The sequence below is a fragment of the Haliaeetus albicilla genome, chromosome 1, assembly GCF_947461875.1.
Source record: "Haliaeetus albicilla chromosome 1, bHalAlb1.1, whole genome shotgun sequence".
Lineage (NCBI taxonomy): Eukaryota > Metazoa > Chordata > Aves > Accipitriformes > Accipitridae > Haliaeetus > Haliaeetus albicilla.
Window position 1 is genome coordinate 37,090,211 of NC_091483.1, and position 24,089 is coordinate 37,114,299.

General features: G+C 37.6%; 1 protein-coding gene across 3 annotated transcripts; it reads right to left on the reverse strand.

Moving 5' to 3' along the window:
- Positions 1–250: 250 nt before the first annotated feature.
- Positions 251–24,089, reverse strand: MAP9 (microtubule associated protein 9). 3 transcript variants are annotated; one of them, XM_069785787.1, is made up of 13 exons: positions 24,068–24,089; positions 22,766–22,862; positions 21,070–21,498; positions 18,696–18,925; positions 18,209–18,320; positions 15,551–15,801; positions 14,628–14,686; positions 13,921–14,083; positions 12,696–12,785; positions 11,818–11,979; positions 11,213–11,358; positions 10,327–10,459; positions 251–4,291 (listed from the first exon to the last, which is right to left on the reverse strand). In XM_069785787.1, the coding sequence occupies exons 2-13, from the start codon at positions 22,773–22,775 to the stop codon at positions 4,169–4,171; spliced, it is 1,908 nt and encodes a 635-aa protein (XP_069641888.1). In that variant the 5' UTR covers positions 22,776–22,862; positions 24,068–24,089; the 3' UTR covers positions 251–4,168. The 3 variants fall into 3 exon arrangements, with proteins under 3 accessions (XP_069641888.1, XP_069641880.1, XP_069641899.1); XM_069785779.1 differs by lacking the exon at positions 24,068–24,089 and adding an exon at positions 23,857–23,984; XM_069785798.1 differs by lacking the exons at positions 18,209–18,320; positions 18,696–18,925; positions 24,068–24,089 and adding an exon at positions 23,857–23,978.

Here is a 24,089-nt window from a genome sequence, read left to right on the forward strand (position 1 = left end):
GGAGAACCCTGCGTTCCTGAAATGTTTGTTTGCAGTGGTGTGGCAGCAAGGAAAAGTGGGCTTCAGTGAGCTGGAGGAGAGAGCTGTAGTGCCAGAAGCTCGAACTTCAGTGGGATACAGTTCCCTGTCTACTTGTCATATTAACAGTGATGAAAGAATAGCTTTTACTTAGGGACATCACCTAGTTCATTTACATGCATTAAAGCATGTGAGACTTGTATCCTAGGATCTGATGAAAACATGGAGGACATTATGCTAAAATATACTTTATTAAATACAATATATTTTCCCTCTGTCATCAATAAACATATTAACAGGATTTATACAGATACATGTACATTTTTATAAAGTAATGTACATATGTTCATATTTCTCAGCTCTATTTTTTTTATGTTTGCATCACGCTGTAACATGTCCAAGTCTTTACAATGTAAAATTAGACAAAGCTTCCAAAATTTTTATAAGAAAGCTAAATACAGTTGTATCAACTGTTTTTCCATGTCTACAGATCTTCAGCATCTTCTTCTAATTGAAAAGTTGTGAATTTTTGTGAGTGCCAGGTATATCACTCCTCTGAAAGATGTCACCAACATCTTCCCACTTCTATCTTCTGTCAAAAATTTTCCATCCAAACATCTAAAGGTTTAAAGCCAGTAAGGTTGCAGTATTCAGTTCAGGCACAGGCACATGACAAACACTTTTTTAGCTCTGCCACTACCTCTACCATACTTTTCATTTGCATCCCTCAATTACAGGCCTGTCAGCATAGGGACCTGCCTTACTTGCTTTAGCTGAACACTGCAAAAATAAAGATCCCGACAATTTGTTTCTCACAGGCTGCATGCTTTGCCTCAGACTCTCCTGATCTGATCATGACAGCTGTACAGCAAACTCTGTTGTCTGCTACACATTTCATCTTCCCATGATATTATAGCTATAGTTTAACACACTGAACTTGAATTCAAGGCTCCAAGTGCTAGAAGCCTAGAGGACCAATGATGCACCTCACTGCTCCAGCCTAAGTGCCTGAATTAATTCAATTTTTTTTCCATAAAATTTGGGTCGGTCAATTTTGAGTTGGCAGTTCTGTTGCATTCTGCCTGTGCTGTCATTCTGCTACCTCTCCTGCTGGTATCTGTAATTTTACTCCACCTCTTAGGTTGCCCACTGAAGCTGCTCTGGCTGGGCATCTCCTCAGCTTCTTGAAAGTTTCTGTCAGCAGTGGATTCTTTCTCCTCGGATGCCAATACTGTCATTGTGATACCACTACTGCTGGAAAAAATGCCTGATCAGTCATAAGGTAACAGCCAAAGCTAGTCCCAGAGTTTATGAAAGCCCCATATTCACTTGTCTGCAATATCTGTGCTACAGCCTAGCTTAAGCCAGATGAAAATCTAGATTTGCTGGATCTCTGCAAAAAAACCCTAACGTGCAGGATTCCCTAACTGGGAACTTCTTTGGTAATGCAATGCACTGCAACACTGCAGTGCAGGAAGCTTAGTGTGGGTACTATGAAGAGAGCCTACAAGAAAAAACACAAGTGGCCTAGGAACGCAGCCAGACTCCAGGGGCCCTGCAAGAACAGACTGCAGGCCTCGGGCTGCTTCTGAAAGCTCCAGCCTCTCTCCCGCCCTCTCCCCTTCTCAACCAATGTCTTCCTCCTCCCAAATGAAAAAAGATGAGCTTAGCGTGAACCCATATGAATGCTGCCCTACCCAGGAGTTCAGCATTCGAGTGATGACTCTTGGCACAAATCTGAATCTCACAGAAGGGGCGAAAAGGTCACTATTGTCATTAAGATCCACTGGAAGACATCAAGTGTGCATTACCCACAGACTGTATGTAATCAAAGGATGGGTGTTCTAAAGGTCCCTAGCTTCTCTACAGAGTCTTCAGTGGAACAAAAACTGTTCCAGCCACAACATTTCTGGGTGAGCAGCCCAGTGACAGGCAGCTAGAAACAAATAAAAGAATAAAAGCCATGTCCAGTACAATTGTCTTTTGAGGAAGAAACAGAACTTAAAACGAGAGGCAGGACCAGCAGAGACCTGCTCAAAAAATCCCAATACACAGCAGGGCTACCATGAACAAGGTGCACGAAAGGCAACTGGAAGCTGAAACATGCAATGTAAAATACCAGGCAATATACTCAAACGTGATCCTGCAATAAAAATACTTCATAATCTAGAAGCTGTATCAAATCTGCAGCCACTCCTCCCAATGGATCAAAACTGACCTGTTAGATGATTTGGCTGTACACAAATCCAGCACAACTACTAGTGAAACCTCACCATTATTCTCAAGATTAGCAAATACTTCTTGACACTCTCAGTAGATTCTATGCAACCGAAATATTGTACATTTTACAAGCCTTCCTCTACACTTGTTTATCAATAGAAATTAGGTTAATGATGGTAACTATGCCACTACCTACTGTTGTAACAAATGTATCTTACCTTTTTGCTTTCTAGCACCTGCTTCTGCCTGTCATAAACTGTGCAAAAGGTCTGCATTAGGAATTCACAGAACAAGAGTTCATACTGACAATAATGAACAGGACCGTATTCAACAGCGAGATAGAATAGATATTGTTCTGATCTTACTTTTACATATATACCAGCAATAAATTTCACCTGTACAGCATTCTGGTAGTAGAAACAGTTACGGCCAAACCAAACACCTCTAAATCCTCAGTGGCTCTCACTAAAGCATAAAAAACCAAGCAAGAAACATCAGGAAACTAAAGAAATTAATCTGGTTGCTGGTCTTGTGGTTCTTCTTTTCTGAGGAGATGCCCTAGTGTTACATAAAATGCAGAATTCATAAGTATCTCAGTGATTTATGAACAGCATAAGACTTGAGTGAAAAAGGCAAGTGTACTTCTCAAATGCTCCTTCGACTTCCCAAGGTGGCTGTCAGTGTAAACAGGAGCAAGATTCTCATTTGAGAAAATACATCTATAATTTAAAGACTAGGTTTTTTTACTTCTTGGTTGGTGATGTTGTTTTTGTAGGTTTTTTTAAGAATACACACTTGAGGAGCAAATCTTATCTGGAGTGATTATTAAAATTCAAATAAGAAAATACAAACATAACTAACAGCTTGAGTTTAGACAGTAGGCAAACAAGAGATTTGAAGATCTCTAAAGACATGTAGTCTTGCCTTTGTTTCCAAAATAGTGAGGCAAATAGCCATGAAAAAACAGGAGAAATTTTAATAATTTACTACAGCAACTAGCTCATTAGCAATGATGAAAACATATTGGGGAAGGATATACTTGATCATGTACAAACAACCACAGAAGCCTTTAAATTCAGTTCCAAAAAGGTAATTTTCAGTGTGTAAGGTTGCCTCATAGGAGTACCACTGTTCTGCCCTTGCAGTTTTTCTGTAAGATTTTGTGTGAACTGCAAAACATGCCTCTAAAACCACTGTTTCCTGTAGGAAGCAGGAAATCTATGGAATGTATATGAAGACCTGAAATGGAATTAACAGCTGCAGTCTTACTTAGTCCTGGATCATTTTACATTATATGGATTCCAGTTTAATTCTTTCGTACCATCACATGGCTGACTGGTTTTGGCCACACAAAATCCTGTTTCTGCTTAATGCAGTTTTAATTTAAAAGCTACTTTTGTATTTCATAATGTAACATACTCCAAGAATTGTAATATGTTCTCTGTAGCTTGTCTCTTCATGTATGAAAATGACGTCCCCTTACCATACTGCTTAGCTGTTTGTCTTCTATGACCACAAAAGAGCCAACATCTTGCCCATCATCCTCCCCACTTCACAAAGCATTTCTTCCAGACTTAATTCCCCAGCAGTGTAGCCTAGTAACTTAACAATAACCCTTCTGCTACTTATTGGGTGAAAAAAATGCCAGAGTCCAGCCTTATGTATCCTGAATATACACTTTCACCAAAAAGGAACAAAGTAACACAGGATTTAGCAAAACTAAGTTAAATGTGGAATTACAAAAATTAATACATTTTTTAAAGCAATGGAAAGGGACAACTGATCTATTTAAACCGCAGAGATGACAAACCAAAAAGAAAGGATGCAACATCTATAATGGATTCAGTGAAAATCAGTTGTTACTGAAATAATGACTAGCCATTGTCATAACTCTGTGGATCATGTCTTCTCATAGAAGGCAATAGACTGCTCAGTAATTCCTTGAATATGTGACTTTGCCAGGTGGACTCCAGGGAGAAGGCACTACATCCCCATGGACAGCCTTCAACTTCTTTTGCTTCTTCTCGAGCTGCTCCCTCCTCTCTTTCTTTTCCTGAGAATGAAAAGATGTGTCAAAAACCCCCCCAAACATAAAACAACAAACAAACAAAAAACCCCCACGAAAAAACCAACTCCACCAACAGAAAAGTTACAATTATTGTTACACCTTTCTTGAGTAAAATGAAAAGTTAACATGCAATGGAGATTTGCCTTTTGGAGCTTAGCGCATCCCTTCTAGGGATTCAGTCACACACATTGCACAATGCAACACAAGAGGCTGTACATTTGGTGTCATTTACAATTCAGGTGACTGTCTCAAGGATGGGCTGGTTTTGTGCACTATCTAAACAAAAGGCCCAACAGAAGGCCTAGTGGATTAGGTACTGTATTTGTCTTGTATATCATTAGTCTCATCTTAATTACTTCTTTTCTTTAAGAGGATACCTAAATCACAGTGCTAAATATGTTGTTCTCATTACATGAGAGCACTGATGCATCTTTGTAACTTTCTGTACTTATTAAATCACACTTGCCATGTACTAGAACAAACTGGGAATTAAACAATTTAATTATAAACAAATATCTTTCAAACATATTATAAACACTGCAAGGTTCTGATGATATTTTCTGTTGTTTCAAACAGCAATGGGCAATTAGGATGATGAAGGATAAGCAAGATACTTGCAATATTCTTTTTGTGCCTGATTAACTAATGATTTTCAAGATACCTGTCATTCAAAAATAATTTGCAATTATTTATAATTATTTCCAAATTTTTATATTGTTCCATTCTATATAAGATAAGCATTCTTCTTTGCAAAGATGACTGCCATTTCACCATTGCGAGGACCAGCATCTAGGGGTGCATCTGCATTAGCAATTTAGTACACTGGAGAGTTCTTTGTAGGTGCAAATTTTCCTTGTATCGTACTTGCAAGTTTGTAGCGTATGCTTGAGCACACCACTTACTGACTTAAAGTAGTTTCTCTCTTGATGGAACCAAGGTTGACATTATGGACCAGAGCATAACCTACAGTGCCCCACTTGACAGGTGGATAAAAGGTCCTTGAGCAGCTGGCTTTCTGGCATGTGAACAGTGCATTCATTCCTAGGACCAACAGCTGGCATACAAATCATTGGTAGTAAAGATGCAATGTGGATATGCAGGCTTAAAACCATCATCAGTTGTGCCAAATCCAACCTTGGTCCTTTCCTCTTCTGCAGCCTATCAGCCAGTATTTTGAAGAACCATAAAAATTTCATATTTTCACATGTATGAACTGCATTGCAGTGGAAGTACTGCTCCTTGAAGACAGCTGTAAGGTAACTGGCACTCTCAGATAACCCATGATCCTATCCCTCTGAGGACACTGTATATCCTGCAAATTCCCAAGACCCTAGTAGTGTTTGCCTGTTATTCATAATTGAAAAGAGAAATAGGGAAGTAACTGTGGCTAAGGGAGTAGACTGGTAAATGGGGGTAGAAGTGTTACAGTAAAAAACAGGAGCTTGAGTGGAATTTTTCTCGTTTTACACGTATGCAGCAGTCAAACTGTACTAATGCTAGCTATACATGTGATATGTAAAAAAATTTTAAAAAGCATTAACATGCACTGAAATATCAACCCTATAAATATGATTTCAATCTAGGCCTTTTAGGTCTTTGTTAACATAAATCTGAAGATCCAATTCTGTTAGAAATGTCTGGTCTGGCTAAATTAACACAATTATTTCATGTTGTTACCAGTAAAGCTGATAAAAAGCAAGGCAAAGTTTGCATGGAGAAGTAATACCCTTTACTAAAACAAGTGATACAAAAGTTCATCACAGTTAGTCTAAATAAAAAAATATTATCTCTTCATACAAACTGTATCTTTCTGGATTATATGGAGTAATTGAGACAAACTGGGCTTGTAGCACTGTAAGATTCTGACTCTTCTCTGTCATACACTTTTGCGTTCTTTCTCCTTCCACAGAGATCTTCCTCGGATGAACACCACTAGTGGCTTTGTATCTTTAGAACAAGTTCAAGACCTTTTTTTCAGGAATTCTTAAAGGGAACTGGTTATTACCCTAAGGGGAAAGGGGTCTGCATTATCAGTGATATTTTTCAAAAAAGACTACAAGATATGTGCAAGCAGTACAGATGAGCTTGGGAAGAATGTGCTCTGCAATGGAACACATACATGTTTCATGTTCCTCTTTTGGAGTATTTGCACATATCCAGCCAATTTATTCTTACAAAAATTTAATCATAGTCTACAAATCTTAGAATCTGAATCTGTATTTGACATTCAAAGACACACCAGGAGAGGTAACTAAAAACTCATTAAAAATAGGAGTTACTGTAGCAGTATTGGCAATTATTTGAGAAGTCACATTATTTGAAAAGTGTTACAAAGAAATATGCATATTTTATGTTTATAAAGCATTCTTTACTGAATACATGTTGCACAACAGACTTATGTATGAAAAACCCAACCCAAACATAAAGCATACACCCACCCAGGAAGGGAATGAAAGTTGCTTTGGATTTTTTAATCATGTCTCAGTTTTGAATGTTTGGGTTTGAAGATCCAATTTTCATGAATGAATCCCAGTGCCAAGGAAAGAGTCCTGCTTTTAAAGATTAAATCTGACATGAAGACTTACTGGCTTCTTCCCTGCATTCAACACACACAAAGCTTTTTATTTTCTAGTCCTAACTACAGTTCACATTCTCACAAGACAAAACTGATATAAATCTTCCCTAAAATAATAAACAAGATGTTATTTGCACTAACAGGAGAAGAGTAACAGAAATAGTGAAAGATGAAATCAATAACTATAGCTTGTCATACACTAGACCAACTCAATTGTGTGGCTTGATTTCTCTGTGGAAATTTCCAACTCAGTAGCCTAGTACGATGAATACATTTTTCACTTACAAAATTCTGGGAAGATCACATTCTTTAGCAGTATGACTGCCACATAATAATTGAATTTTAGATAGTACAGAAGCCTTACAACATTTAAGAGGAGTAACAATAACAGCCTTATTTCTAACATATTGCAATGCCAGGAGATTAAAATTCCAATATAGAAAGTATTTTCAGATAGATCTTATTAAACCACATGAAATGAATAACCCATGTCAGCTGTTTCTAACCCAGAAAAGCAACAAATCCATGAGACTCATCCAGTACATAATTTCCTGATGTTTTTAAACAGCTTTAGAATGCCAAAAATAGGTGTTGAGCATGCTCAACCTCCAGGTAAAATTTCAAACTTCTTCTAGGGCATTTAACCTTGCTATGTTGATCTTCAAGCATTATTTGAGAGCAGCCTTACTTCTCATCAACTCATACTAGGTTAATGTTTACCACATAAAATGGAGAACATAACAGATCTAGGATACTCACTTTTCTCTACAGAAAATAGGTATCAAGATTACTATCTCAAAAATAATGGAAACTAAACTGATCTGTCATTAAAAACTTTCTACATGATTCTTCTCCACACTGTACTCCTCAGAATAGGTGCATGCCAATGACAAGAGTCAGACACTGGTATTATATATTAAGTAAAAAATGATCCTTTATCAAGCAAAACATCTAGATTGGCTCAAAGAGTACTTGGTGAGTAGCAAGAGGCAAATACTATGAAAGAAACAAAAAAAATCAGAAGCTTAAATTTCCTCAGCAATAGAAGATTATCCTTTTTATGTTAGTATTTTACAAGTGTTAATAGCCTTTTTCAGGGCATTTATTTTCAGGCTTAAAAAGTAATCTTCTCTATGCACTTATGTTATCAAACACTCACACAATAACCTCTAGAAGTATAAGTAACAGAATTTCCATTAACATAAAAGCAGAATGTTTCTTATATTTTAGAAGAACTACAAGCAGATTTTTATGTCCGTTCTACCCATGCGTTATGGTCAACACCTGGTTCAGGAAAGCTGAGGATGAATTTACACATTTATTTCTGTTGAATGTTAATGAAAACATATTAGAATACTTTCCACTACATTCCTCCTATTTTATTTCCCTTCAAACAAAAATCATCTTATTTGAAATAATATACTTAAAAGGCTTCCACAATTCTGCCCTCTCAGATTTGATGCCTCTTTATCTACCTGTATGCAGATACCATCTTAGTTCCCTTGATAATACATTGACAACTTTAAAGGCATTTCTCTCCTGCAGTTCAGTGAAGGTGTGTATTTTCTCTATTACTATACAAAGCGAGATAATATTTTGGCCAAACACGATGACAGAGCCATTGCCCAATATGCTTTCTCAAATAAACTTGTGTTAGCTGCAAAAACCAGCACAAGTTATGAAAGTAAAAATGTGAAGACTGGGCATGAGACACATCAGTCAGCACTTGCACATAGACATGGAAAAGGGGATAATTTTAGAGGTACCTCTGCCAACCAGTCCGGTACCTATCACATCCTCCAACACCTGCTTATTTTTCAAACTGCTCCTCTCATGTAGACACATGTACATCCATTTAGATCTGGTCATTCCTCCAACTACTAAAATTTATATTAATAATCCCACTGAAGTGAAACGATGACCTCAGGAATTTATACACAATTTGAACAGGGGAGCCTGTGCTAGGCAGCATATTTCATTCCCCAAAAAAGGGGCAATTTTTTTACCTTTGTACAGAGTCCAAGATAGCAAGGAAGCCAAATGTACAATGAGAGGAAATATTCATGTTTTGGTACAGGTACGCTAATCGAGGATAGTCTCTGTAAGGAGAGCATACCTGGACAGTGTTAGCTACTACTCAAAGCATAGTACTTCCTTCCTTGGGAACCAGGAATATTGACCAATCAAGAAATAATCTAAGATTGGACATTAATCATTTGACAAAACTGAGCTGGAAATCACTTGACTAAGGGGACCAGAGGAAGCACTTCTTACCAATGATTACAGAAATCAGAGGCATTCCAAAACGGGACCAGGTCAAAGAAGATCTTAAAAGACTTAAACCTAAGACTAAAAAGGTTTGAAAATCGAGAGAAGGGAAACCGTGCAGGCTCTTGCTGTTTTATGTAACTGCATATTTCTGAGTTAGCCAAGTAAAGGATGATTGTCAAAATCTGTCCCACACCTGTACATGTGCCTGCCTCAATTCTCATCTATCCCGCCTCCAAAAAAAGCCAGAAAGCCCACTCGAGACTCTGGAAAAGATTTTTTTTAAGCTATTGACAGTACAAATGAACCCCTGTAAGTACCTTAAGCCAGCTGAGTTGCAAGATCCCATTCTTATAATTGGCAATAGACACCATATGTATAGGATGCATGCCAAAAATCAAAAGAAAGAGAGACAACAGAATAAACACTCTCAAACTAAGAAAACCTTGAAAGTCAGTGTGATGAATGACTGCGTCACAGGGTGAGGATAAAAACCACAGGTTTTCCTTTAACTAGCAAGTCACACATCTTTAAGAAAACAATATATGCTAAGAATATTAGTGATCTCTCTTCTAGTTTGTCTTTCTGTAGCAAGGAAAAAAAACCTGCCTTATTATTGGGACTTGAGTACTAGATTAGTTTACTGCTTAACGACTGTGACTAAAGAATGCTGTTGTAGGAAAAATATAACTGGGAGCATCAGAGTTCCAACCTTTCTAGTAAATGGAAATAATCTCAAACCTCATTACAATCACTTTTGCCAATTTTAAGGTATACAAGTCTCCACTTTAAAAGCTTCCTTGAATGTGTATGCACCCACTGTTGCAGCTGGTGACACTGCTTGGCTTTGCAGGTTTTGTGCTGTGGTGAGTTGGCCCTTCAGAGATGGTTGCTTCTGACATGGAACGTCAAAAAATTAAGACTAACTATGAAATACAAAACTCTATGACATGTAGGTAGGGAGAATATATTTTCCACGTATGCTAAATATCAAGCCCACCATATTCTACCATCATTTTGCTCAAGAATTTTGGGGGACTAGCTATGTAATGCCGCCATCATCTGGCCTCTCTCATAACAGCATCAAAACCCACGAATATTACAATACAAAAGTGTTCACACTCACTACTACATTAATCTTTTTGGTTTTGACAAAGTGCAAAAAAAACCTAAATACCAGCCATCTTTCATATTCCTCCATAGCCTTTATATTTTTTTCTTCCTTCTTTGCCTGTTGTATTTCTTGCTTTCGTCTCTCTAGGATTTTTTCTACTTTCTTCTGTTTTATAAATTCTTCCTTTTTTTCATTCCTGTATAGTGACAGTGAAGAACAGGAGATCATCATGTAACAGACTAAATGCTGCATCTGTGACTGATTAACTAAATTAAGTCAAAAGAGATATTTTATGCATTTAATAAAAGACCAAGAAGATATATTTAAAATCTTCAAAGTCCATCTTTATATATTATATCACTAAGGGATAAATGAACCTGCTATTCTATCTATTATGGCATCACCTTTTCTGTATTACTTTCTCCTGTATTTGGTATCATATAAAAAATTAAGATTCAAAACTTCTGTGGGTAATAATAAGTTGCACATGGTCTGTGAAAACTCTTGGCTTGTAAAACTAACAAAAGAATTTCTCCAGCAGACACATCTCATTTGCTCCTGAATACATCTACATTCATACATTATATTCCACAAAACTTTAAGATAAAGATTTACTTTCCTTCCTATGGCTTAGTAATGAAGCATGAGACTAACCACATAAGACACTATACTACCCCATGAATTGTACTTCTCAGTTGCAGTATCTCCGCCTGGGCTGAAGACAGTAGTAGCCTTTTGGGGAGGAAAGCATTTAAGTTACCAAACTGAAAAAAGCTTGTACAGTTTGTTCTCATTGTTAAACTTGCACTCCAATGGGACCGAAGAGCCTGATCCCAGGCATGCCATTGTCTCCCAATTAAAAGCACATCAAGCACTCACAGAAGACCTATTGCATTTATAAGCAAAGATTTGGGAAACGATGATATTCCAAAACCCAGTGGAGCAGTACCATTTTTCAACTGCTGACATGCTGTCTCTCTTCTTCTCTGCAACCAGTTCTTCCTCTTTCTTCTTCCTGATTCTTTCAGACTGCTTTTCCTTTCTCCTTTGCTCTCTTAAATATTGCACTTTACTTTCTTTCCATTTTTCAAATGCCTAAAGAAAACCACAGATTCATTAAAAATCTTACCCCCCACCTTTCTGTCAATACTCCACTTGCTTATTCTGTACTATTATTTTTTGTAATTTCTACACGTTCCAATTTTCGAATATCTGTTTGTAGCATTGCTCAGAAGTGGGTATTACTATACCAAAAAAGAATAAATTATTTTTCCCAGTAAATAATAGTTCATTGCCAATGTATTTGTATGGAGTTTACTTTACATTCAGTTCATAGAATCCAAATACAGAAAAATGCCTGTTTGTGTACAAATATAAACATTACATACTTCCAACAGAACAGATCAGAATCTTACACAAGCTTTCTTCAAAAATTAAGCATGTTTAGATTTTAGAATCTAGTTTGTTTCCACCTCTTGCTGGATTAATCAAAATTATTCTCAACAGCCTCCTGAACCATATCCAATACACATTTATGTTCATATTTCACATCACCTTCCGTGCTGCTTCTGTTTTCTCCTCATTCTGTTCTGCTGCTTTCTTTTTCTTAAGTTCCTCAAGCTTCTTTTTTTCACTTAACTTCTTTGCTTCTCTTCCTTTCTTTTTTTTCCAGGCTTCAAAAGATGCAATTGCTTCCTCTCTTTTAACAGCTTCTTTCTAGATTGAAAATAACAGTCTACATTTAAATATACTTAAATATAAAACTATAATTGAAATAGTAAGTTTTAAACTCATTGCCAAATGTAGGATTAGATGGAGCAATAAAGAAATGGAAATTGATTTGCAGACAACATACCAAGTTGTCCAAGTAATACTCAAAATTAAATTTGAACTATATGAAGTGTTTTTCTTCTATGCTCATTTTTAATTTAACTTAATCAAATGAGACAAACTACTCCTGCAAAATATGTGTGGAAGAATATGAAATACATGTTAAATGCTTAGAAGCAAAATGTACTGAATACTTAAAAGCCAAATATAAGAATTGTGTATGGTACTATGTAAAATACAGTCCTCTGTAGATAAGCATCTCTTGAGATAGGGAGCAAACTCATCTTCTGACAGATGACAAAACTTAAGGCCTGAAGGGTTGAGCATCCCAAGGTCTTTGTAAACAAACCTGAAAATTAATCTAAGGAGCACACTTTTAACATACTTTATGTAAATGTGTAAGGAAGCATCAGCCACACAGCCTTTACAGCAATCATAACAAGTGGGACACACCATTTACTGTTTCAACTCACCTGGTGCTATTTAGAGAAAACCAGATGCCTTAGAATAGCAGAGTGATGAAATTAGGCAGAAAGCACAGGTAAGCATACTTCAAAGAATTATAGTTTGCAAACTTATTTTAAACAAGAATGTAAACAAACCTTTTCAGTATCATTCCTTAGATTTTCAGCTTTCTCCTTTTCAGTTCTCTTTAATTCCAGTAGAAAGACTCTTTTCTTTTCCAACCAATTCTGGAAGAATCATTAGAAGACTTTTATACTTTTAAAGTCTTTTTAAGATATAACTAAAAAAGTTCTGTTAAAACAACCAAATATTATTAGAGCAACACCAATATAATGACCACCAAAATTATTCTTAATTCTTCCATGTGCTACTTAAATAATGACCCCATGTGGAAGACTAAGCTGTGATCACACAAAGACTGTGACCAAAAAAGTGTAAGGTTCTAAAATCATAGCTACAAAATGTGAAAAAGCTGGAGGATCTTTAAAAAAAAAAAAAATCTTCAAAAAAACACCAAAAAATGTAAGCATCAAAAAAACCCAAAAAGAATGGAATAAAGATTATTATCACTTGGTATATAGGAATATAATTTACATTTATTGTCTCTCTTGCAAATACCTATAATTAGAGAATAAAATCCAACTGGGAAAAGTGAGACTTCAGGCATCCATAAAGTGTTACAAGACATCTGCAGAATCAGGCTTAAATCTTCAAAGTTTAATTATGTATTTGGTATGCTGCTTAGAGATACAAGTGTCCTAAATGAAGCCTATTTTACCTTTAAAAATTATAGAAAGAATATAAATAAGGATTTGAGGTTCTAAATTTTGTTCTAGAACCATAACAAGTATTAAAACACATACCAATATGAACAGCATCTGCTAATGAAAATTTTTCTCACACAGATTAGTAGCAAAAATCTGTTGGAACCCACAAACTAATCATTATGAAATTCTACACAGAATTCACATAGATTATCCTTCTGGAGAGAATACTATTTTTCACTTTTCCTGAATGCCAACTGAATAGAACATATCAGGAAAAGAAACTTTAAACTACACACTTACTAAAGTTAAGGAAGAAGTAGAAATAAAGGAAAATAGTATATTTGTCTGAAAATAGTCTGACACAATAAATTATGAACCATGGTCCCTCTCATCTAGTTTTTTAGTTCATAATTTGATGAAAAGGCAGAGCCAACAGAATGATTATTACACCTATAATCATATGCAAGGAATACACTCAGAAATATTGATTTCAAGAAAATAAGGGGTGTTGACTCCTATAACAGGACCTTTATATGCATAGTTTTGTTTGCTGGTTGTTTTGTTCAGTTTTTATTTGTTTGTTTTTAAGATCTACCTGGAAAACAGCTGCTCGTAAACTATCTGCTTTATGAAATTCTGTACTGTTCTTCTGCACATGTTTATCCTCCAACACCTTTAATGTTCCCAGATATTGAGATGAAACAGGTGTAGCTGATGTAGCCTTTGTCTTTTTCTTTAAGTGTGCAGAAGACAGAGACCTATAAAAATACCAAGACACAAACATATTAACGGTCTTTCAATTTATTGTAGCTGATACCAAGTAGTGTTCCTTTTATGTCAGTGTATACCACAAGTTACTGTGATTCTGTTTGTACATGCACTTGGCTGGGGATAGGGGAAAAGTAAAGAAGGAAGAAGCCCGTTTTCTTCTGAGGGCTTTATTATTGCCAAAACAAGCTGCTACTCAACATATCCAGCCCCCAAAAGTTTACAAATTCCTTACACTTGCACCTACAGAACAGCTTAAAACCTGTAAAGACATCATGGACTGGATTCACTGGTGGATCCTGTAGCACACACTCATCACAGACACTGGCAAAAGACTTGGGAGTCTGATCTGATACAACCCCGAGCAAGGGTTATAATAACATGCCACATCTACTAAACTGTTTTCCACAGATAGCTGGAGGTTGTTGACAGTGAAGACAGTGCTGACAGAAAATGAGAGTGAAGCAGCATTGGCAGGGCACTTACATGCATCTCACACTCTGCGGACTGTGATACATAGCATCTTTCTCTTACCTGACAGACAAAGAAGCTTTCGGGTTTTGTAGAACTCTCTCCTTTGTTTCACCTAGTTTCTAAGAAACACAGAGGAAAAGTAAAATTATAGAGTCCTCAATCAACAGAACTAGATTAGGATGAAACAGATTTTTACAAGCTAACAAGAATGTTGCGAGTTGGACTTGATGATCCTTATGGGTCCCTTCCAAGTCCAGACGTTCTATGATGTCAGAAAAATACACAAGAAAACCACTCTAATATAGAAAGGGTACAGTACAGGGTAAGAAAGTAAAAAAAAAAAAACAAACCCAATCACCAAAACCCAAACCAAACCAACAAACTTTCAGAATGCCTGTATCTTTTTGGAATGGCACCTAGAAATGTTTCTTTGTATTATGTAAAAATATAGTCTATAGTTTAGAAATACAAAGGAATAAAAAGAACCCAGCTGGGTAGTGGGTTTCCCTGTTATTATATCAACAGTATTTTAACTATTTTTAATATTTAGCCTTAACAATTATATACATATCTACATATTTTCTTTCTTATGATAAAGCAAAAAGTGCTTTGCATCTTATCCATTATTCAAGTCACACCATAGATTCCATCCTCAGCCAACATACACTGCTTATTCCAATTCAGCTAACCCCAATAGAGAGCTGACGCTTTCACTTGGATAAGGGTATTTCCTTAAGATTGGAGAAACACACATTTCAATACCTTTTTCTGGTTTAAATGATTTGTGTAAAAGGCATTCCCTACATCTTCCATAAAACTATACAGAATTTGTAAGAACCTCAGCTCTAGAACCCAGAGATAAATTGTCAGCTTTATAAACAGAGTTCTACACATTTAAGGTACCAACAGTAACTTTACAAAACTTTTCACTGTGCTTCTAGGACGCTGTTCTAAACAATGGTAAAAACGCATATGAATAATACCTTGACAGAGTCCTTTGAAGTGTTCTTTGCCTCCCCATGCTCAGACTGATCATTCGCTGATACCTCCTGTATTGTATCAGTTAGTATTTGCCCTTCCACTATTTTCACCGTTTCACCTGAACTGTCATCTATTGACTTCTCTAATTTCTTTGTTTTCTCACATACTGTGGTCATCATTACTTCTATCGCAGAAGAGGATTTTTCACTGTTGTCCTCCAGTTTCAAGTCACTGGTGCTGATCATCTTCTGATCTTGATTTAACGGGAGAAAAAAGATTGAGAGGACACATTAACAAGAATTCCATTGTTTCCGAGTATTGTTATTTCTGTACGAAAACCATCTGTTTATGAAACATATTACTAAATCTGAGATAATATAGTGTACTTTCTGTATACCTCCTTCTAAAAACTATATGGACTAATAAGAGTATTCACTTGTATTGTATTTAAATGTAAGACTAGAGTAGTCAACTGAAGTTTTAACAAATGTTATAGAATGTGAGAGCACGACAAAGGCAAAACTTCTCATCTGCCTTACCACCCAAACATGGTTCTAGTCCAGAAACCAAAAGCAAGAGCCATTGCAATGACAGCAAGAGCTCTTCTGATGTCTAGCAAACTACAATGAAGTCTGTACAACAATTTGGGTTAAAAAAACCACTTTCATTGTGTGGTGTTTTTCAGGGGTGTGGGACACAAAACAAAACAATGGAAAGATTCTGCAGTGGGGATTTAAACAAAATGTCACCTCAATTTAGAAGTATGCCTAAGTGGTGAAATTTTCATTTATGTAACGCTTTATTAATAAAACTTAAAACCCATTTTTATCAGATCTGAACTGTCATTAACACAAAGTTCTAAATTTGTAAAACAATTCAGACATAAACCAAAAAAGACCATGATAAATTCCAAATTACAGTCTTCCACAATTTTCTGATGGAATTCTTAAAGGAAATATAAATTGTGGATGAGAGATTAACTCCAAGTTACCTGAAGAAAGGAATATCAATGCTGACAATCTAAGAAATTTAACCTAGATTTACAATGACGGAGGTAAGTTCGAGGTGACAAGGAGAATTCTGAATTTATATGAACCATTTTCTACCCTCTGTTGATATGTAAACTTTCATATTTTACTTTACACTTACTAGATAGTACAAGTGTATATAAACTGTAGGCATCTGAAACTGTACAATCCTAATTAAGCTGCAGCATTTAGTGTACAGAACATTGGCGACAGCAGATTTACTATGAGCGCTTTGTAGCATGAAGTTCACAGAACTTCACTTGCAAGTCATTTTGGCTCTGTTTGCAAAGGGGATACAAAATACTAACCTTCCCATGGTTAGCTGGGAATAAAACCTGTAAGTATTATTATTGTAGTTTCCTTCCTGACAATTCAAGCTACACAAGTTTGATCAGTCTACTTCGAATTCTTACACCTGCACACTTCAGCATCATATTTAAACAATCTTTTCCAATCCCTTTTCCTCCACTTTTGTTGAAGACTCCATATCATTGCTGTTTCTAAGTTTTCCTTTGTACTGACAACACCACCTTTACCATCCTCTTCCTCTTATGTTGTCCCTGCACTTGGAGAATCTACCCATTCCAGTACACTGATGCCCATATCCTTTTCCCCATACAAACTCCCCTTAGACATTGTTTCATTAATGATGCTTAAAAACATCAAGCTATACCAAACAAATTTTCTAATCTGAGGAATCAGCAAAATATATAAAAGAACTGAAATTAAACACAGATCTAAGCTTACTTGTTATTTACTGTTTAGTACATTGCCTGAGTTTTCAACTTTTGTTCACCTTTCTGCACTAAATTCTTCAAGCCAAGTCCTATCTTTTCTTTCATTAAGCTGCAGCATATAGACATTACATAGGCCATACAGACAGCATTCTTCTTGCTGCATCTAAGAGTCTATGTTACGTATCTGTTACAGTCCTGCGCACAGCAAATTACCCCCCAGCATGATTCCCTTAGCAAATTTTAAAAGGTGTCTAACAGCCTATTCCAGTGTTTTTTCACCTGAGGTCCATGGATTTTTTGTAACCAGTCTGAAAAAGGGGACTAAGAAAGGTAAGTTCAATGGATACTGCTGAGAAGCCCACAGATTTGATATTTCTCAAAGAGTCTGCACATCCCCTGTGAACTGTTAGGGATTCACAAATCCAAAAAAGTAGAAAAGCGCTACTCAGCTTGTATTAAACTTTGTGGAAAAGGTGCAGGAAGAAGTGAAAGGTTTACCCTAGTCTTGTTGACTGCAAAAGAGGAAATGAAATCAGAATGACTTGTTGTAAGTCTCAAAGATGCTTAGATGATGATGCATACACTTGACATAAGTCAAAGTATAAAACCTATATTCTCAAACTTTAATCTGTTCCTCTCCATTCCTGGGATGCCTCTAGGGCCAAATTTCTCAATACTTGGGATGATACTGTACTTGGACATAACTGCACGAATGAGGCTGGGCCATTCTCAAAACCAGAACAGAAGGAGACACAAGGGCATGAGAAAGATATGGAAGGAGAGTAGAAAGGAAATTAAGAACGGCACTGATTTTAAGAAGACTTGTTTTGGAACATTAGATATTACTAAAGTATAAATGGTAACACTTATCTGGTTGTACATATCTAAGTTCTACCTTTTACAGGTGGTGCTTTTCCACACATCAGTAAATTGGAGTCTCCAGATCTTTCATTGTGGGTAGTAAAATTAATGGAAAATGGTGGTGAAGTACTTCCTAGCCATGGACCCTTAGATCAGAAAGTGACAAATAAACAAGTGAGCAATTTATAACAAATCAGTATAATTTAACTTGACTTTATAATACTTTGATAGAATGTTCAGAACTCTCTAGGAGAAGTCTAATTCTTGGTTTACATTTGGAGAAATGAAACCAATCAGCACATAAGGCTGCAAACCGTCACAAAATCCTGTTTCTAGTTAGAAAGAAAAAGAATAATGTTCTCTTATCTGGCCCTCATATAAGAATGCTACTGGGAAAGACTTTTTTTCCCACTCCTATTTTGGTCTGATTTTTCTCCCCCCAAATTTTGTCAGCTAAATAAAAGTTAGTTTCTAAAGCTTCCAATGTAGATGGTAAAAAACCAACACATATACTCTCTTACTTCAGAATTAGGGCTTTTGGCAAGGAGTTTTTTCTTGGGTGTGGCTTGGGCATTCAGAGTAATTAGGGATGATGGTGCCGAAAATGAAGAAAATCCATTGCTGGAAGTTATTTTTCCTTCTGACCTATTAAGCTCATTATCTTCCACAGGACCACTTTTTCTCAACATACTTCTTGGTTGAGGTGATGGTTTGTAGCAGCTATTTAATGAAGGAATGCTGATATTCTCAGCTGAAAATAAATATTATAGTTTCAGTTATGTCTAGTTAAAGACATTTTAGTCTGGAACACTATTTTGCCAAGATAGATTCAACTAACTATTTTCAGTTAAATGAGCTATTTAAATAACAGCACAGCTTTCTTAACACCACTAGGCCATATACAGCTATATAAAGAGTTACAGCCACTTTTTCAGAAAATTTAACCAAAGTTTTAAGGCTTCTAATATAATCTCTACATAGACAACCTACAAACTTATTTTCTCCATTTATCATTATCTCTGTATATATTGAAACTACACTCAAGGGCTTATCTGCAGTCAGAGAGACAGACAGAGTTTTCATAAATATAGAAGAGAGCATGTATCTAATACAGCGCTGTTGTAAGAAAACGTTTTTGCTATTCTGCTTGTTCAGTTATCTACTAGCAAAGATACAAAGGGAAACCTGCTCCTCTCTGCATGGTGCAGAACAGAACAACCCTGGGTAGGAGGAGACATCATGAGAAATGCAGTCAAGAGGAGGGTATATTTCTAGCTTATTCAGTGATGTCTCTGTTCCCCCCTAAGGCAGTCACTGAGCAGCAGAACCACCGTGCAACTGTTTCTTACAAATTTCTATCCTCTGGCTCCTCACCCTCCTCCTGTTTAGTAATCCTATCTTTTTCATTTTTTTCTTCCCTCTGCCCTGCCACTAACAAGATCAAGCCATACAACAGCTTTCTACCTGCATTTTTCTTTATGTATGCTGATCCATATAGAAATGCTTATCTAATTCTGCACACTGCTACAGAAGCATTTCTTATTAAGTCCTAGTTCACACAGATCTACCGCAGGAAATGGGAGAATCACCATGCCCATCCAGCACACGCAGCTGCGTAGTGTCTACTTATGTAATTAGTGTGAAGTTCAGAGAGCTAAGAGATCACAACAATATTCCTACAAGCGCATCAACAGTTTTTCCATGCAGTAAATCACAAGAAAAGTCAAAGGAGCCGAAAAAGCTGATTAATCTCTGGATAGTCACCTCCTCTGTTGGACAGGGATCAATTTATCCAATATAAGAAAATTTACAAGGGTTGACTACTGAAGACAATATGCTAGTATCACTGTACTACTTAGATTCACATGAAGAAAAAGAGTACAACTTTTTTCTCCCAGTGTAAAACTACACAGGCATACTGGCCATGAAAGAGAGGCATCTGCAGTGCCTAGCTCCACATTCAAGTATCTAGCACTTTAGTGCCATCACGTGGAAAGAAAAAAAGGAGCTGATATCACTAAACATGCTCTACAATGTCAAAGTTGTAATCTTCCATCACAGGTAATGACCAGCCATAAATGTCTCTCAACATCAAACAGGGCAAATTCTTCTTATATTAGGAAGTAGATAAAAAATATGAAGTCTTTTGACATTTAAATTTGTAAAAGCACATATAGTCAATTAGCAGAATTTCAAGTTCTGCTTTGCGTATTAAAAATGAATTAGCTATTGTTATAATGAAACATTAAAGTTTGGGGTTTTTTATGTGTTTGACTATACATCCCAAGTGGCTCAGTATCTTCCAAGTAAAAGATCATCTGAAGTTTTAACTTTGTGATGATGTCTACCATTCATAAATGTTTTGGTTACAGCTCATTTTCTGACATTGTTAATAATACAGCATCATGATGTCTCAGCATCAGGACTTCAACATTGTATTTGTGAACACTGTGGTCCAGCTTCACTGGTCATAGAGAAGGGATGTCTGTTTAAGGAGCTTTCCATTAAAGGGTGCATGGATGCCATGGACACTGTGTGAATATGGCTTTCTGTGCTACGTGCAGGCAGAGGAGGCAACTCTGCAGCCCTCCCACACCTTCCATGGACATGCATTTATGGAGACCTGGACTTTAAGTATCCAAACAGCTGTTTCTCACCTCCTGAAAGGAAAAAGCGAATAGGAACCTCCTGCTACTTGGCCCACACTGGTTCCATTTACACCCTGGCAGCTGGAGGTTATTGAAACATGTACTTTTAGAAGAATATTGAATAAGTTCCCTGCAAGCCAAAGCAGCTGATACTTAACACAGAAAATAACCCAAATTACAACGCTTTGAAATATTGTAATATGGCTAAGCAAGCAGCAGAAACAACATTCAAATGCTTTCTTTTCACCTGATGCTGAAGCATTTCTTGTTTTGTGCACCCGTGGCTTTGGTATTGGTTTGTTTTCCTCTTGCTTTCTTTTTTTCTGTAGTTCATGAATAGGCAAGTCATCACAGTGGTCACTTTCACTATTATCACATGGTACTTCTTCAGCAGCTGAACACTCTTCATTATTTTTTCTGACATCACCCTCATTTTGACTTTCCAAACATTCTTCTTCACCATCTTTTCTGTCATCCTGGATGTTTTCACTTTCTAAAAGCATTACTTGCTGAAGCTTCTTTTCATGAAAGGATAAAGCCAAGTCATGAGCAGCTTCGTTTTCCAAATCTGCTGCTTTTTGTGAAGCATCATCATCTGAGAGAGGACTCTCAACAGCAACTGCTTTCTTAGTGCTTTCAGCACCTGAATTACTTTCATTAAGTTCTTCCCCAATACCTGAAAGCAGCACATTATCAACTTCCATTTGAGACAAGTGGAAAAAAATGGGACACAGAAACTACATCTTCTATAATTTAAAAGTATTTTTCATATAAGACTCTCCTGGCTTAAGTCTCTGAACATTTCTCTTTCTGCACCTCTGATCTCTGCAAAGCCACCAAACTAGATCCTTATTCTACTTCCTTTCCTGTCATCTGTTTCCATGGACCCAATCCGAAGAAAATACTTCAAATATTCACTTGTTAAATCTTATCTGTCATGCAATTTAAATCCCTTCTAAAAACCTGTGTCTCCAATGCCATAAGAACTGGAAGCAAGTCAACAACAACAAAGCTAGGCATGTTTGGTTACCACAATCCATCCTCCCCTTCTATTCTTTTCACTTCTGTCCCATCTGAAATCTACTAGAAGATACTCAAAGGAGATATCTGCTCTGATGCTAAAGTTCATGTGTTCAACAAAAATATTTTTGTCTTCCTGTAGCCTGTTATTTCTAATTGACTTTATTTCAGAGTTCAAATGCTCGAGGAAGACAACAAAAGAATGTCATGATAGTTGAGTAACATATTTAATGCAGGAGCAGCTTTTTTCTAAATCTTGTCAGCAAAGGGAAATCAAAGCATCCCGTGAACTTTTAAAAAATGTTTCAGATGTGACAGAAGAAGTCCTTTTATAAATATATTATGATATTTAAGATTCATATTTCCCTTAACATGTAGCAGCACCATATCAGGAGGAAGAAGAGCCATTCGGCCAATCTCAGTACACTAAATATAAACATTACCAAATATCAAATGCATCTTGGCCCAAGAAAAGCAGCCAGATCAAACCACTTCCTGGTTTGTGTACACTGTCAGGCAAGCATGTTCTGCAGTGCGTCCTGCAGCCCTTATTCGCTGATTGTCCAGACCGGGAAAACAGTAAGACAACAACATGGCTTTCTTTCTGCCCATGTCCACTTTCGTTCACAGCACTGTGCGCTACTGTCTCAACCAGGTATAAACAATATGGCTAAGGAGTAAAACTGGGCACCACAACTGTAGGAACCAGCACAGACTGCGTCTGGTCTAGCAGGTTGGCACTACCACTGATTTCACTGGGAATTCCGCCCCTAACTTAGAGGAGGAGCACAAAGTGATTTAGAAGCTGTTAAAATATGAAGTCTTGGAACATTACATCACGTCGACTCACAAAGATTCTCTGTGATCTGTTAATGAATTAAAAAAGGGAAGTACACGAGGACAAATATTTAATTCTGTCTTACCATTTAACATGTCGTCTTCATCACTGTCAAAGTCATCTGAGTATTCAGCTGTTTGCTCTCTTGCTGCATGAGCAGAAATTGCTTCTTGTAGCTCATCCTGAAATGGTTTCACAAATAACTTCACACAGAAGGGAAGATTCAATTTTTCAAGTTCAGCACTCATTCCCCTCTCCCACACATACATAAGTAAAACTGAGCAACAGAGATTAACCCATTTAACTGAAAATTATTGTGAAGGATAAGTAGAATACAGTGTTTCCACTCTGACATCATTCCTCCAATTTTTCTGTGTTAAAAAAAACCCCTCTGTATATTAATTTATATTTCTGCTTCACAAGAAACATCTTGCAGATCCCTTTTCCATTTTTGGCAATGTTGTATCAGCATGTGACACTTTTCCCCCCTTCTGTATGTTTTGATGGGCAAGACTACAACAAAAAGGTCTGTATGGTCACGCATGGTCGAGAAGGCGAGCAGGGACTACCTCTCCACTGACTGTTGCAGTACAAGAACCTGAAGCAGGTGGCAGGTCCGAAACAATGGGACAAGTTCACATGAGGCAGTGCTGGTATTTTGGACTCTCTGCCACAGGACATCACGGACACACCATGTTTACATGGTTCTGAAAGCAACTGGCCTTACTTCTAGATTAAAAATACATTGCAAAACGCAGCTGTTATCTCCAGACTGGAAGACCCCGAGGCACAAACCACTTCCCAAGGAAGGCTTGAGAGCAGGTTGTCTGACACGGGTCTTACGCTCTTCCCGAGGCACCTGCTGTCAGCCACTGCTGGTCCTTCAGCCAGAGACATTTCTGCAGGACTACCAGGAACCGGGAGGTCAGGTTGTCCCCGTCTTGGAGCGACTGCTTCCCAGGTTATGCACGGGGAACGGCTTCTAGCGTCCACACAGAAGGAAACTTGCTTCCCACTTTTCATTCTGATTGCACATCGGCGTTGGGGGGGGCGTGTGCGTGTGTTGGCTTTAACAGCAAACGACCGCAGTCGCGGACAAACGCCACCGACGCCGTCTCCCGGCCCCACAGGCAGCGCTCCCCGCCCGCGGCCTGCCGCCCTGCCGCCCTCGCTCACCTGCAACGCGCCTTCCCCCGACATGGCGGCGGCCTCTCGCTCCCGCCTGGCAGCGCCGGCCGGCCGGCCGGCCCGCCCTCCGAGAGCCCCGAGAGCCCCGGCCCCGCCGCCGCCCCGCCCGCCGCCGCACTGCCCGTCGCCTGGCAACGCCGCCGCGCAGGAGAGCGCGAATAAAGGGCGGGCGGTGGCGGCAGGTTCGCGGCGCTCTGACCTCGAGTTTGGCGGCGCTGAGC

Bases quoted from the DNA above. Each gene is read 5' to 3' on its own strand.
- MAP9 (XM_069785779.1), bottom strand. From the start codon at position 23,880: ATGTCGGGGGAAGGCGCGTTGCAG. The intron at 14,687-15,550 runs GTATTATTCATA...TGTGTTTCTTAG, and splicing joins CTTCAAAGGACTCTGTCAAG to AAACTAGGTGAAACAAAGGA. The intron at 11,359-11,817 runs GTGATGTGAAAT...GGTTTTCTTTAG, and splicing joins AAACAGAAGCAGCACGGAAG to GCATTTGAAAAATGGAAAGA.